Genomic DNA, 16,705 nt, shown 5'->3' on the forward strand with positions numbered 1-16,705 from the left:
AGCCTATTCCACAATTTAACTACCCTTATAGTGAGAAAGTTTTTCTAATATGTAACCTAAATCTCCCTTGCTGCAGATTAATCCCATTACTTCTATCTAGAAATGAATCAAATATACAGAAAGAAAGAACAAAAAGGGTTAATATTTACTAACAGATACACTAGTAAAAAGGGTCCTCAAGACAGCAAGGGGGGGAATGGCAGGAGACAAGCCAAATCTGCATTTCAGCAAACACAGGTGAGAAGAAAAAGCATGGCGCCTCCTTCACCCTAGACTCTATGTTGCCGTCTTTACTGTTTGACCAAACTTCTTTTGAGGTGTAATCTTCAGAAGAATCCACTTAAAAGGGTGTCTGGACTATAAAAGAGGCAAAAACATCCCAGTTCATGTTTCTGTCTTCCACCTAAGAAGACAAAGGAACTAGCCCTTTGACTTTCCAGGTAGAGCCTGACCTGTGAATTTGGTCATTCCTGTTGTGGGAATATGTGGTAGGATTTTACCTTGAACCAAGTCTAGCTTGTTAAGTTTTAGTTACTAGTAAGTATTTTACCTTTATTTTTCTTATAACCATTTCTGACTTTAATGCCTTATGTTTGTACTCAAAATTTATGTCTTTATAGTTAAATAAACTTGTTTTATTTTTAATTTAAACTAATCCAGCGTTGTGTTTAAACTGAGCTGTTTGGTAACTCCAGTTAAAGTTATAAAATGTTGTGCACTGACCCCTTACAAGGGCCATGGATCTTTAATATCTGCACTGCCCAGGAGTGGGGTGGGCAGTACAGAACACACATTTTTGGGGAAAATTTGGGACTGGGAGTGTGTTGGGTAGTAAGCAGGTAGTAAGCGAGGCTGGTGGAAGCCAGCATGTAGCTGGAGTGTTGCTGCCAGGGTCACAGTTGCTGGACCAGGGCTGTGGTGATACACAGACACTCAGGGTGTGACCTCCATGCTGGCAGGCTGATTGTGAACAACCCAGATTGGGATTTACAGCAGCAAGGCATTGTGAAGTACCCCAGGTTGCAGAGCAGGCAGTGACACACCTCCTGACTGGTATGGACTGCACCCTGGAATGTGCCAGTGGGACCTGAACCAAGGACCATAATTTAAAATAAGAAGCCATTAGTCCTTATTTTTCAAACCACAGAATGAGAAGGCCCAGTGCTAATCCTTAAATTGTACAGAATCTCAGTTTTTGTTTTCAATAATTCTGTTTAAACCTTTGACATACCAGGGTACAATTCAGATCAATGAGCAGCAGCATCACCCCTGCCCTGTAACCTGGGGGCCCTCTACAATGCCTTGCTGCTGTAGCCGCCAACATGGACTGCTCACTAACAGCCTCCAGTGTGTAAGTCACTCCCAGCTATGTCTGTGTGTGCTACAGTCAGTCAGCCACACCTTGGCTCTTACCAGCCTTAAAATTTACCATAGGGTGATCCCGGCATACTCCCAGTCCCAGACTGTCTCCCAGAAAAGTACTGCCCAGCCCTCTCCTGGACAGTACAAATATACTAAGTCCATTATTCCTTTAAGGGAATAATATAGCAGTTTATTACTTTAAATCGAGTTATCCAGACACTTCAACTTAAACACACTGGATTAGGTAAAACATTAAAACAAGTTTATTAACTACAAAGAGAGAGATTTTAAGTGAGTACAGGTAATGAGGCATAAAAGTCAGAAAAATAAAGACAGAACACTTACTAGTGTCTAATTTAACAAACTATACTAGATTCAAGCCAAGTTTTTCACCTATGCTTTCAGCAGTCTTGCAGACCAAACTCTTTAAGGCCTTGTCTACACTACGAGAGTACTTCGATTTTAGTTAATTCGACTATGTGGAATCGATATTACTAAGTCGAACGTGTGTGTCCACACTAAGGACAGTAATTCGACTTTGTGAGACTTTGTGAGTCCACACTAACGGGGCAAGCGTCGACATTGGAAGCGGTGCACTGTGGGCAGCTATCCCACAGTTCCCGCAGTCCCCCCTGCCCATTGGAATTCTGGGTCGAGCCCCAAATGCCTTCTGGGTAAAAAAATGTGTCGAGGGTGCTTTTGGGCGCCTGTCGTCATCCGTCCGTCACTCAAGCCCTCCCTCCCTCCCTCCCTGAAAGCGCCGGCGGGAAATCAGTTCGCGCGCTTTTCTGATTACTGACAGCGCGGACGCCACAGCAGTGCGAGCATGGATCCCGCTGCGACCATCGCTGCAGTTGTGGCAGTTCTCAACGCCTCGCAGCTTCTCCTCCACCTGTACCAGAGGCAGCTGCAGATCAATCATGAGAGGAGGCTACGGCACTACCGTGACGGCATGAAGTCGGACACTAGCTCCGACCTCTCTGAGAACATGAGACCCCGCGCCCAGGACATCTCGCTGTCACTGGGTCTTGTTGATACTGTTGAACGGCGATTCTGGGCCCGTGAAACCAGCACGGAATGGTGGGACCGCATAGTGCTGCAGGTCTGGGATGAATCCCAGTGGCTGCGCAACTTTCGCATGCGGAAGGGGACTTTCCTCGAACTGTGTGAGTTGCTGTCCCCTGCCCTGAAGCGAAAGGACACCCGGATGCGGGCAGCCCTGACTGTCCAGAAGCGAGTGGCCATAGCCCTCTGGAAGCTCGCAACGCCGGACAGCTACCGGTCCGTCGCTAACCAGTTTGGCGTAGGCAAGTCTACCGTGGGGGTTGCTGTTATGCAAGTAGCCAGGGCAATCGTCAAGCTACTGCTATCTAAGGTAGTGACCCTGGGAAACGTGGAGCTCATCAGAGATGGCTTTGCCGAGATGGGATTCCCAAACTGCGGTGGGGCTATAGATGGGACTCACATCCCTATCCTGGCACCGGACCACCAGGCTAGCCAGTACATCAACCGGAAGGGCTACTTTTCCATGGTGCTGCAAGCACTGGTGGACCATCGGGGACGTTTTACCAATATCTACGTTGGATGGCCTGGCAAGGTTCATGACGCTAGGGTGTTCAGGAACTCTGGTCTGTGTAGACGGCTGCAGGAAGGTATTTACTTCCCGGACCACAAAGTAACTGTTGGGGATGTGGAGATGCCTACAGTCATCCTCGGGGACCCTGCATACCCGCTAATGCCCTGGCTCATGAAGCCCTACACTGGCGCACTGGACTCAGGGAAAGAACTATTCAACTACCGGCTCAGCAAGTGCAGAATGGTGGTGGAGTGTGCTTTTGGCCGTCTCAAGGGCAGATGGAGAAGCCTACTCACTCGCTGTGATCTCAGCGAGACCAATATCCCCATTGTGATAGCTGCTTGCTGTGTGCTCCACAATTTGTGTGAGAGCAAGGGGGAGACCTATATGTCGGGGTGGGAGGTTGAGGCAAATAGCCTGGCTTCTGATTACGTCCAGCCAGACAGCAGGGCGATTAGAAGATCACAGCGGGACGCACTGTGCATCAGGGAGGCTTTGAAAGCCAGGTTCCTGACTGAACAGGGTCTCCAGTGACTTTTTACTTTGTGGACACAGATGCTGAACCTGCCCCCGTTTCTTTACCCAGTTACTGTTGACTATCCTTCCAAGTTACATACCCCCTTCCCCACCTTCCCAACAAATAAAATCTGTTCTGTTCTGTTAATGAACAAGGTTCTCTTTTTTACTGTTTTCGCGGGAATGTTTTAAACCGGGGACGCAGACTGTGGCGGGGGGCGGGCTTACTGTTTTGATGCAAATGATGCTTCTAAAGTCCGGGAATGACAGGCTCCGCAGTGCTGCATTGGTTGTTTCAACGCAGCCTGCCAGCAGTCCTGGGCGGGACTGGATGTATGTGTCGGCCAAGTGACTTTCTGGCAGGGGGCGGAGGGTAACAGATCCCCTGCTGCGTGGCTCTGTGATCCAGGATAAGGACCGCGGCATAGGATCTCTAACTGCCCTCCCCCGACACAAAGTCACAGATCAACCCCCTCGCACCCCAGAACAAGAAAACCGCCTCCCAGACTGACCAGGGTAACTGGTGACTGTGCTGTGTATGTGTCCTGATGCTGTACCTGCCCCCGCCTCTGTAGCCTGCTACAGGTGACTGTCCTGTCCAAGTAACAAACCCCTTCCCCCCCTTCAGACAGAATCCCCTCCAAAAGACACTCTCGGAAACAGTACTTAACAGAAACCGATGTTTTATTACGAACCGCACATGAAAAGGGGGGGAGGGGGAAGGAAACTTGGACATGGGCTAGTGTGAGATGGGTAGGAAAGGACTTTTCAAAGTTTGGAACGAGAGCCTTCCATTGCTGCAGCAGTGTGCAGTGGCCGACTGACAGTTTTAACGGCCCTTGCCGCCCCTCCTTCTTTGTACTTTTGGTGAGGGGGGTGTGGGACTTGGTGGCGGGGGAGGGCGGTTAGAGATAGACAGCAGCAGTGCTCTGTCCTCCTGCCTCCGGTCTTGCAGAACATCCACTAGGCGCCGGAGCGTCTCCGTTTGCTCCCTCATTAGTCCAAGCAGGGTTTGAGTAGCCTGCTGGTCCTCCTGGCGCCACCTCTCCTCCCGTTCCATGACTGCTCTGTGCATTTGTGACAAGTTCTCCCTCCACTGTGTCGTCTGGGCTGCCTGCTCTCGTGAGCACTCCATAAGTTCATAAAACATGTCTTCACGAGTTTTTCTCTTCCTTCTTCTAATCTGCGCTAGCCTCTGGGAGTGTGATGCCAGGCTGGGTTGGGAGACAGTCGCAGATGTGTCTGTTGGAATGGGAAAAAGGGAGTAAATTCCTGAGACAGATAAATGAAGTTGCTAACAAAGAGCATAGTCTTTCTCTGTGAACAACACCATGCACTGCACCTTTCACATGCGCACTCAGGACAAGGTCGAATTTTCGGCCCTCGCCTTATGTGTCTGGGGTCCTGCAGTTGCGATCAGAGAAGCGTTGCAGGACACCTCTACTTCTGCTGCGGGAAAACATGGTAAGCCGTAGACTTGTGGCAGCTTAAACATGTAATAGTAGCACTGGGCTCCTTTCGCACTGAATGCAAGGCCACTCTCTGCTGGCAGCAATCAGGGAAGCATGAGCTCTGCCCCTGTCCCACCACCTCGCGGCTGTCCCCGGGAAAGATCCCTGTATGCTGCCCCTCTGCCGCCTCCACCGCGTGGCTGTAAAGCAGTCCAAATACTAACATTCCCCTCCCTAATTTAAAGCAGGGCGTCATGTGTGACATAACCCTCATGAGGATCTCGGAGACCGAGAGGGGAAGGATGCTGCGTGAATGCATGCAGAGGCCTGGGCCATATGCCGCCATGCTGTGCCGCGCACTGATCCCCGACTACCTCATGGACTCATGGCGTGGGAACGTGTGCTACCACGGGGGACCAAACAAGATTGCCCTGCCGTTGAACCTCGTGCGCATGCTGGAGCGGTACCTCCAGGAGAGCTATGCGGAGCTATCCCAGGAGGACTGTCTGTCCATTCCCGGGCACATTGACCGCCTTTTCCTTTAAGTTGAGCATAACGGACTACAGAGTGGAGGGGCCGTGTTGTGGACTAATCATGAATATCCGGACAGTACTTGATTTTCTATACATAGTTAGTAGAAAAAAGTTTACTAAGCCAACTAAATCATGAACAACAAATTACTGATATAGTTATTATTCCTGTTTTGTTATAAATAAAAGTTTCTATGTTTAACTGAGTGACTGAAAAGCCCATTCTTAACAATATAAATATTCCACTTATGTTAAAATGAAATGTTTAGATGTTTAAAGCACTTACTGCTTGATCCTTCCCCTGATTCGGTGTCCGGGGTAACGGATGGGGACGGTTGGTAGGGGATCTCGGTAAGGGTGATGAAGAGCTCCTGGCTGTCGGGGAAATCAGCGGTGCAAGCGCTGTCGACTGCCTCGTCCTCCTCATCTCCTTCCTCATCTTCCCCGTCCGCTAACATTTCCGACGAGGAACCGGCCGCGGACAATATCCCATCCTCAGAGTCCACGGTCAGTGGTGGGGTAGTGGTGGCGGCCGCACCTAGGATGGAATGCAGTGCCTCGTAGAAACGTGATGTGTGGGGCTGGGATCCGGAGCGTCGGTTTGCCTCTTTGGTTTTTTGGTAGCCTTGTCTCAGCTCCTTGATTTTCACGCGGCACTGCGTTGCATCCCGGCTGTATCCTCTCTCTGCCATGGCTTTAGAGATCTTCTCATAGATCTTTGCATTCCTTCTTTTGGAGCGCAGCTCGGAAAGCACGGACTCATCGCCCCACACAGCGATGAGATCCAAGACTTCCCGATCAGTCCATGCTGGGGCCCTCTTTCTATTAGATTGCACGGCCAACTCTGCTGGAGAGCTCTGCATCGTTGCCAGTGCTGCTGAGCTCGCCACGCTGTCCAAACAGGAAATGAGATTCAAACTGCCCAGACAGGAAAAGGAATTCAAATTTTCCCAGGGCTTTTCCTGTGTGGCTGGTCAGAGCATCCGAGCTCAGACTGCTGTCCAGAGCGTCAACAGAGTGGTGCACTGTGGGATAGCTCCCGGAGCTATTACCGTCGATTTCCATCCACACCTAGCCTAATTCGATATTGCCATTTCGAATTTAGCGCTACTCCTCTCGTTTTCGAGGATTACAGAAGTCGAATTTAAAAGAGCTCTATTTCGAACTAAGTAGCTTCCTGGTGTGGACGGGTGCAGGGTTAATTCGATGTAACGGCGCTAAATTCGATATAAGCTCCTAGTGTAGACCAGGCCTAAGTCAGGACCCCTCCCCCAGAGTCCAACAGTTGCTTCCTATGTCTTTTCAGGTATAGAGAATGTGATGGGCGGGAGAGACCTTTATAAACCTGCCCCCCCTTTGAGAAGCATTTCCAGCTGGGAGCAAGGCGACAGGCAGTCTATGTGGATGGAACTGCATGCTTTTTCTTTGCCAGGATGTAGATTTTTGTCCTGCCCCCTTGCCTGCCAAAGAATGGCCACTAAAATATCCCATAGACTGGGACAGTTATCTGAGACTTGGTCAATTCCCTACTCTTCTGGCAGAGGGGGGATTTGAATTGGAGGTCTCCCATACCCATGATGTATGCCCTAACTATGGGGCTAAACATTGTGAAGGAAATGAGCTGCTCGCTCCCCCACAACTGCTTTGTGTGGAGCTAGGCAGCCTCTCAGCATGCCTCCCAGATCAGGTCTAATAGAAGAGATAGGTACTCCTCCGCCTATCTTTCCCCAGGTTGTGGATTGTTTTGGAGGATAGCCAGGAGATAGGCATCTGGAAACCTTGAGGGAGGCAGGAGTGCACATGCATGGAGGCAGAAACTTAGGCACCTGGGGAATTTGTGCTGCAAAAACTTAGGTGCTGAGCAGCCAAGTGAGTTAAGGCACCTACAGGGTTGAGCAGCAGCCAAGCAGCGGTTTCATGGGTCACAGCAGTGCCTAAAAATGGGACTCAGGCACCTAAGTACCTTTGTGAATACCACCCTGTGTCCTTATCCTCGGATGCCAACAAATATCATTCTCCCCTGCTGGGGAGGGATAGCTCAGTGGTTTGAGCATTGGCCTGCTAAACCCAGGGTTGTGAGTTCAATCCTTGAGGGGGGCCATTTAGGGATCGGGGGCAAAAATCTGTCTGGGGATTGGTCCTGCTTTGAGCAGGGGGTTGGACTAGATGACCTCCTGTGGTTCCTTCCACCCCTGATATTCTATGATTCTATAATAGAGGCAGTAACTGAGGACCTGAGATATTACCAGAGGTGAGCTCTAGCAGAGTTAGGAAGAGAACACAGGTCTCTCCTGGGGCAGATCCAAGTCACTCCCACTTAGCCACACTGCCTTATGGAATGAGTGTGCTAAATCTATGTGCTTAGCTTTGCTGTCTGTACAATGGACTTACTTCTGCCCAACCATGTGAACGAGGCAAGAGGCTGCAGGAAGAGCCAAACATTGGGCAAGTCTCATAAACCAGAATGTTCAGAGGGTTAGAGTAATGGTGGGAGGGTTAGTGATGAGGTATGTGGGGCAGCCCCTGAACCTCTGTTGCTGAGGTTAGGGGGAGCAGAGGGGCCAGGCAGCCATAGGAAAATGGAGTTTGTTTGTTTTTCATGCTATAAAGCAGCAAAAAAAAATGTTTTTAAAACTCCGGTGAACCCTCTTTTCCTGGTTGTTATAATTCAGCAACCACTTGTCCAATTCACATCAAATTTGGTAGAAATAGTTTAACTCAGCCCCAGACCTAATGTTCCAATTTTGAGGCTGATAGAATCTTCCTGTAGTTTATAGATGTAGGGTCAGAAACCAGGGTTATAAAGGAAACGATTACAGTCTTAACTATGGAGTGACTACCATCACTCCATCATGCCGGGGTGGAACAGCCTCTTCCAAAGTGGGAATGACTGCTCAAACCAGGATGTGTGTGAGGCTAAACCTGCTGGGTTTAAGAGAATAAGCACATTCTTGTGTGCAGATTTCCATAAGGCTCTTTAATTTCATATCACCATCTAAATTATAATGGTGGCTTTCTGCTCTACAATTTCACTTGCATCTTCAACCTTGCTACATGCAGGAGAGAAGAGTAAATTCTGCTGCTATTTAAAAAGCATTATCATAAAATGGCACAAGGACAGACGATACTGAACTGATTCTCTTTTCCTAAATAATTTTTGCTTTATACCCTAACTTGAATTCTTTCATTGTAAGGCACCTCCTGGACTAAGGGTCCATTTCACTGGCTGTAGAGAAGCTGGAAATGTCCCAGTGATCCTGTAATTGCTGAGAAGTTTCTCCTGGGCTCATGAGGTAGGTGGTAGGAAGTTTTCATCCCTTAATTTGTTTTTAAAATGCTCATTTTTCTACTTGAAAGGGTGCATTAATGACTTTAGCTCTATGTCGAACTAAATAGCTTCGTGGTGTGGACGGGTGCAGGGTTAATTCGATGTAACGGCGCTAAATTCGACATAAAAGCCTAGTGTAGACCAGGCCCAAGTGACACAGACCCAGAAATTGCAATGCCTTTTCTCACACTGCAATATAAAAATAGACACAAAATACGTTAAGGGTTTTTTTTTCTTCTTGGTGACTTTCTCTTTGTAATTTTACAACCGGACTGTTACTCTACAAAAGTTAGTGATTTTTGTGATAATATTTTTCAGTGAATTTTGCAAATGCTAGTATTAAGGCCTTTGCCCAGAATATTGGACTGTAATTTGAGATGGTGAACAGGGAAACCCAAGTTTTGCTTTGCCTTGTAACATGTCTTATGACAAAAGCAGTAGCAAACATGCACATTTTGATGCAATTATTAACTAGCACATGTCCTAGGATTCATATTGTGCTCAATGAATTTTGCCCAAATTACAGCATGTTGCTCAGTTGGAATTTGTTTTTTCTTTTCCTTTCTGATATCTGGATCAAGTTACAATCAAGATGAGGATTTCCTTCCACTCCCACTGTGCAATGGGCAACCTCTCTCTGTGCAGTTACATCATTTTCTTTTTTATGCTCCATGTTTCTACACTGGAATCAGGTAGGAAGCCTCTTGTCACAGAGTGTATTCGACTGTTTCTCAACAGTTTTAATACCATTGATCTTTTGTTATTTTGAAACAATTCATAATAAGAGCATTTTATGTAAATTTGAGAAATACAATCCTTTTTTTGGAGGGGAGGCAGGGGAAAGATATTGATTTTTCTCCCTTTTTACTCCCCTTGGTCTCAGTGTAACTTGTACTCAGTGGATTTTTACATCGTGTTTCACCTTAAACTTTCCACCTGCCTCATCTTAAACTTCTGCAACTCTGCCTATCACTATTCAGTATTTTCATTAATTACTTGGATAATGGACTGGAGAGTATGCTGATAAAATCTGCAGATGACACCAAGCTGGGAGAGGTTGCTAGCACTTTGGAAGACAGGATTAGAATTCCAAATGACCTGCACAAATTGGAGAATTGGTCCAAAATCAACAGGATGGAATTCAGTAAAGTCAAGTGCAAAGCACTTCACTAAGGAAGGAAAAATCAAGTGCACAACTACAAAATGGTGAATAAATGACTAGGTGGTAATGCTAGTAAAGGATTGGGGGCTGAAAAGGATCTGGGCTTATGGTGGATTATCGATTGAATATGAGTAAGGCTATGAATCAGCCATGGAGGTCACAGCTTCCATGATTTTACGAGACCTCCATGACTTCCTGAAAATTATGATCAGCTCAGATAGAGCTAAGGCAGCCCTGGAAAGTGGACCTCAGGCTCCAGCCCCACATGGCGGGGCTTGGGCTTTCATGATTTATTGTTTATTGTCCATGACTTTTATTAAAAATACCCGTATCAAAATCTTAGTCTTAAATATGAGTCAACAATGTGATGGAGATGCAAAAAAAAGGCTAATATCAGTCTTGGGTGTATCAGCAGGAGTGTTGCATGTAAGACACAGGAGGTAATTGTCCTGCTCTGCTTGGCACTGGTGAGGGCTCAGCCTGAGTACTGTGTCCAATTCTGGGTGCCACATGTTAAGAGTAATGTGAACAAATTGGAAAAAGTCCAGAGCAGAGCAACAAAAATGATACATGATTTAGAAACCCTTACCTGTGAGGAAAAGTTAAAAAAACTGGGCATTTTTAGTTGTGATAAAAGAAGACTGAGGGGGATGTGATAGTCTTCAAATATGTTAAGTTCTGTTATAAAAGGACTGTGATACATTTTTCTTGATGTCCAAGGTAGGTGTGACATACCACGGTACATCCAGACCAATGACTAGCAGTGTCACCTCGCCCTGTAACCTGGGGTGCCGTTACAATGCTTTGCTGCTGTAGCCTCCAACCTGGACTGCTCACAAACAGCCTCCAGCATGTAGGTCACTCCCAGCTATGTCTGCGTGTGCAGACTTAAAAATTGGCTCTTACCAGCCTTAAAGATTGCCACAGGGTGACCCCAACACACTCCCAGTCCCAGATTTTTCTTTAGAAATGTATGTGCTAAAATATTGTTTGTTATTCCTTAAAGTGAATAATATACACACAACTTGTTACTCCACATAGAGTTACCCAGACACTTCAACTCAATCGCACTAGGTTATATAACACAACGAAAGAAATTTATTAACTACAAAGAGATATACTCAATTAAGAGCTAATTACTGAGGCATAAAGATCAGAAATGGTTAGAAGAAAAATAAAGAGAAAGCACTTAGCAGTGCCTAACTTATCAAACTACATTAGATTCAAAGCAAAGTTTTTTCATCACATGCTTTCAGCAGTCTTAATGACCAAACTCTTCAGGTCAGGACCCGTTCCCTAGAGTCTACAGGCTGCTTCCTTTGCATTTTCAGATGTAGAGAATGTGATGGGCAGGGAGAGAGATAGGGGTCTCTTGGGGTGTCTGCCTCTCCCCCACTTTGAGAAGTATTTCCAGCTGGGAGCAAAGCAACAGGCAGTCTTATGAAGAAAGGAAACTCCACAATGTTTCTTTGCTAAGATGTAGATTTTTGTCCCGCCCCCTTTCCTACCAAAGAATGGCCACTTAGCAGGTAATGGTCCATCAGCTTTGTTTTTATCTGACTGAGGCATCAGCTTGCTCGTTGTCTCTGACGAACTGGCTTAGTCACTCCCCAGACTTAACTGGAAGTTATGATTTCAGCTTATGTTTATAACGTCACATGTAACGCTCCCACATGTATTTTGCCATGATATTGATCAGCAAATGATGAGTCTTTAAATGATACCTCACAAGGCATACCCTGCACCAAGATTATTACAATAGTGTGTAGGGTTTAAATACAGGGATGTAGTCCGTTATAGCAGGACAAGAAGTAATAGTCTTAATCTTCAGCAATGGAGATTTAGGTTATGTATTAGGAAAAACTTTGTAACTATAAGGTAGTTAAGTTCTGGAATGGATTTCTAAGGGAGGTTGTGGAATCCCCATCACTGGAGGATTTTAAGAACTGGTTGGAACACTTGTCAGGCATGGTCTAGGGTTACCTGGTCCTACCTCAGCACAGGGGACTGAACTTGATAACCTCTAGAGGTCCCTTCCAAGTCCTATATTTCTCTGATTCTATGATTTTTTTCAAAATTGAGCTTGTATGTCACCGTTCCACAGATCTGTATACAAATCTACTTTTTACTTAAAGAATTGGAGAGATACAAAAAGAGAACTCAGAAAGAATAGCAGAAAATGTGGTTATTCATACATTCATAGATGATTAGGCCAGAAGGGACCATTGTGATCATTTAGTCTGACCTCCTGTATAACACAGGCCAGAGAACTTCCCTGAATTAATTCTTGTTTGAATTAGAGCAGATCTTTTAGAAAAAATCAAGTCTTGATTTTAAAAATTGCCAGTATTGGAGAATCCACCATGACCTTAATGATCTACTGCATTTTCATAAACTGTTCCAATGATTAATTCCCTCACTGTGAAAAATTTGCACTTTATTTCCAGTCTAAAGCCTGGGCAAATTCTATATGTTGTACAAAACTTCTTCAAAATTACATATAAGAACATAAGTATGGCCATACTGGGTCAAACCAATGGTCTATGTAGTTCAGTATCCTGTCTTCCAACTGTGGCCAATGCCAGATGCTTCAGAGCAAATGAACAGAACAGGCAATCATCGAATGATCCATCCACTGTCATCCAGTCCCAGCTTCTGGCAGTCAGCTGCTAGGGCCACTCATAGCATGCGGTTGCATCCCTGACCATCTTGGCTAATAGCCATTGATAAATCTGTGATATATCACACACAAATAACAAAATATATGTTTCCCAATTATATATACAGCTGTGATTCAAGAAAATAGACCATTGGAAGAGATACCTAAAAGACACAAGAATTAATTCATAGCTTCATAGATTTCTAAATTCCAAGGCCAGAAGGGATCACTGTGATTATCTACTCTGACCCTCTGTAAAATACAGGCCAGAGAACTTCCCCAAATTCCTTAAAAACAACATCCCCTTTCTTAAAAGAAAAATCCTATATTGATTTAAACATTCCTAGTAATGGAGAATCCACAACAGCTGTTGGTAAATTGTTCCAGTGGTTAATTACTCTCACTGTTAAAAATGTACACCTTATTTCCGGTCTGAATTTGTCTACCTTCAACTCATAGACATAGATTCACAGATTCATAGACTTTAAGGCGAGAAGGGATGATCATGATTATTTCCCATTCCTCTGATCATCCTAGTAGCCCTTCTCTGCCCCTGTTCAACTTTGAATTAATCTTTCCTAAACATGGGTACCAGCATTACACACAGTATTCCAGCTGGGGTCTCACCAGTGCCCTGCATAATGGTACTAACACTTCCCTGTTTCTACTGGAAATACCTCGCCTGATGCATCCAAGGATTGCATTAACCTTTTTCACGGCCACATCACATTGGTGGCTCAAGGTCATTCTGTGATCAGCCAATTACACCTTTCTCCTCCTTTGTCACTTCCAACTTAAAAGTCACCAACTTATAACAAAAATTCTTGTTGTTAGTCCCTAAAATCCCAAAGTGCATGACCTTGCACTTTGCACTATTAAATTTCATCCCATTTCTATTACTCCAGTTTACAAGGTCATCAAGATCTTATTGTATGATATTCTGGTCTTCCTAGGTATTGGCAATACCTCCCAACTTTGTGTCAGCTGTAAATTTTATTAGCGCACTCTCACTTTTTGTGCCAAGGTCAGTAATAAAAATGTTAAATAGGATTGGTCCCAAGACTGATCCATGAGGAACTCCACTAGTAACCTCCCTCCAGCCTAACAATTCACCTTTCAGTATGACCCACTGTAGCTTCCCCTTTAACCAGTTCTTTATCCACCTTTCAGTTCTCATGTTAATCCCCAGCTTCTCCATTTTAACTAATTCCCATGAGGAACTGTATCAAATGCCTTACTGAAATCCACGTAGATTAGATCTACTGCATTTTCGTTGTCTAAAAAATCAGTTATCTTCTCAAAGGAGGAGATCAGGCTGGTCTGGCACAATCTACCTTTTATAAAACCATGTTGTATTTTATCCCAATTACTGTTTACTTCTATGTCCTTAACTACCTTCTCTTTAAAAAATTTTCCCCAAGACCTTGCATACAATTGAGGTCAAACTAACAGGCCTATAGTTTCCCAGATGACTTTTTTTCCAATTCTCCAGTCAAAGATGTACGACCCCCAAGTTTACAGATTCATTAAAAATCCTTGCTATTGAGCTTGCAATTTCATGTTCCAGTTCCTTTAATATTGTTGGATGGAGATTATCCAGGTCCCCCAATTTAGTCCCATTAAGTTGTTTGAGTTTGACTTCCACCTCAGATGTGGTAATTTCTACTTTCATATCCTCTTTTCCATTAGCCTCTCTGCCACTACCCCTAAGCTTCTCATTACCCTTATCAAAAACTGAGGCAAAGTATTTGTTTATGTGTTACGCCATGCCTAGATTATCTTTAATCTTCACCCCATCCTCAGTGCTTAGTAGCTTCATTTCTTTTTTCCTTGTTTTCTTCTTATTTATTTGGCTATAGAATATTTTACTATTGGTTTTAATTGCTTTTGCAAGCCCCAACTCTGCTTGGCTTTTTGGCAGTTCTCACTTTTCCCCTACACTTTCTGACCTCGTTGCTGATTGTGACAGAGGTCCCTGGGATACAACCTGGAACTGTGGGACTGCTGTGCCATCTTAACTATTTAGCCTGGGTTGTCTCTCATAAAGCTATACCAGTGAGAAGCAGCAACACTCCTTCAGGCACTGTGATCACTCAGCTATCAGCATGTGAAGCCCCACACCCAGCTGTATTACATGAATGCTCCCTGAGCTACTCATGAATCATACAGAGAGAGGCACCAGTCAATCACCTCAGCCCCCTAGCCTTTCACCCCAGAAATATACCGTCTTACACTGCTTAAGGCTCCCTTGGGCAGTGCAAGCTCATTAATAAGTTTCCCACTTCCTCGTAGGAAAGTGGACATGCACCAGCCTTTGTAGTCTGAGTTGAGATTTCCAAAGCACTTCATCCAAAAACATACTGTTTTAGGTAAAGTATAAAACAGATTTATTAACTACAGAAAGATAGATTTTAAGTGATTATAAGTAGCAGGGATAGAGATCAAAGTTGGTTACTCAAAGTTGGTTACTTTAAAACACTAAGTAAGATTTGAATCAAGCTGTCTCTCACCCTTACAGATGTTACAGGCAGCTCAGAGTTTCTCAATACATGGACTGGACACCCTTCCAGCCTGGGACCGGTCTCCCTAGTTCAAAGTCTTTGTTTTCCAGATGATCTTTCAGGAGTTGAGATGGAGATGGTGGGGAGAGAGGTCAAATGATGATGTCACTCTCTCTTTTATGCTAGAAAGATCCTTGCTGTGACGTGGGTTAGGCTGCCTTCTCTGAGAACTCTCTGGGATAGTGGGTTGGGTGTTGATGAGCCATTAAAAACCTGTCTGGCCAGTTTCAGGATGCTCTTTTGTCCCTACTGAAAGGCCAGCAGTGGGCATCTCCCAACCTCATAATATATTTCAGTAACACATATAGCAATGCTTCATAACTTCACATCCAATGATGGACCTTAATATGTTGTTGGATTTTATGTACTAGCAAATCCAGACTTTTAAAATGATTCCTCACAAGGCATACTTGTACAAAACAAACCATAATCACATGGCAGTGGTGAATATAGGGGTTCCAGGGTGCTAATTTGAAGTACAAAGTGTCACAATGATTCATCCCCTCTTCCATTCCTTGTAGGCTTTCTGCTTTCTCTTAATAGCCTGTTTGAGATGCTTGCTCATCCAGCTTGGTCTGTAACCCTTCCCTACAAATTTTTCTCCTTGCTTGGGATTCAGGCTTCAGATAGCTTCTTCAACTTTGACTTAAAGTAATTCCAAGCCTCCTCCACATTCAGATCCTTGAGTTCCTCAGTCCATGCCACTTCACTAACTATTTCCCTTAATTTTTTAAGTTTGTCCTTTTGAAATCAAGGACCCTAGTTGCAGATTTATTTTTTATCCTTCCATTTAGTTTAAATTGAATTAGCTCATGATCACCTGAACCAAGGTTGTCCCCTACAACTAGCTGTTCTCAGAGGTCCTCACTGCTCATGAATGCCAAATCTAAAATGGCATCGGCTCTTTTGGTTCGGTGGCTATTTGGTGAAGAAATCTGTCAACGATCACATTCAGGAAAATCTGGGTCCTACTATTATTAGTAGCACTTGTCCTCCAATATATATCTGGGAAGTTAAAATAATACTACTGGGAATTGTGTGATTACAGGAGACTTTATTAAAATCATTAAAAAGGTCTCTACCCATATCCAAATCAGATGGCGGGGGTCTGTAGCATACCCCAAGCACTATCCCAGGGAAGCCTCTGGTAGTTTTCTTCCCCAAAGTGTTTTTGACTGAAGTAGACTCTGTTTTATCCATTCTGTCACTTCTGATTTCTTTACAATCTCATCATTAATGTATGATGCAACTCACCCACCTTTGCCTTTATTTCTGTCTTTCCCAAACAGCACCTGCACTCCAGTCATGACTCCTATTCCATCATGTTCCTGTTATCCCTATAATATCTGGTTTCACTTCCTGCACTGATAGTTCTAGTTCCTCTATTTCGTTACACAGGCTCCTTGCATTGGTGTACAAACATCTTAACTGTTGCTGCTTGGCTTCACTCAGATTCTTCACCTGATTGAGTACAGTTATTTTACTTACAGTATTGCCTACTTGACTGTTAGCTTCATTGGTATTGGCACTATCTTTCCTTTTACTGTCCATTCTCCTACC

General features: G+C 44.7%; 1 protein-coding gene across 1 annotated transcript in view; it reads left to right on the plus strand.

The window, feature by feature from the left end:
• LOC135887289 (butyrophilin subfamily 1 member A1-like) overlaps positions 1-16,705 on the plus strand; it is a 78,137-nt gene that overhangs the window by 4,012 nt on the left and 57,420 nt on the right. Inside the window, exons 2-3 of the mRNA XM_065415041.1 lie at positions 8,630-8,728; positions 9,345-9,455. Coding sequence (XP_065271113.1) covers positions 9,356-9,455 — 100 coding nt within the window. The 5' untranslated portion in view covers positions 8,630-8,728; positions 9,345-9,355. The remainder of the gene's footprint in view (positions 1-8,629; positions 8,729-9,344; positions 9,456-16,705) is intronic.

The sequence above is a fragment of the Emys orbicularis genome, chromosome 13 (assembly GCF_028017835.1).
Source record: "Emys orbicularis isolate rEmyOrb1 chromosome 13, rEmyOrb1.hap1, whole genome shotgun sequence".
NCBI classification, from domain to species: Eukaryota; Metazoa; Chordata; order Testudines; family Emydidae; genus Emys; species Emys orbicularis.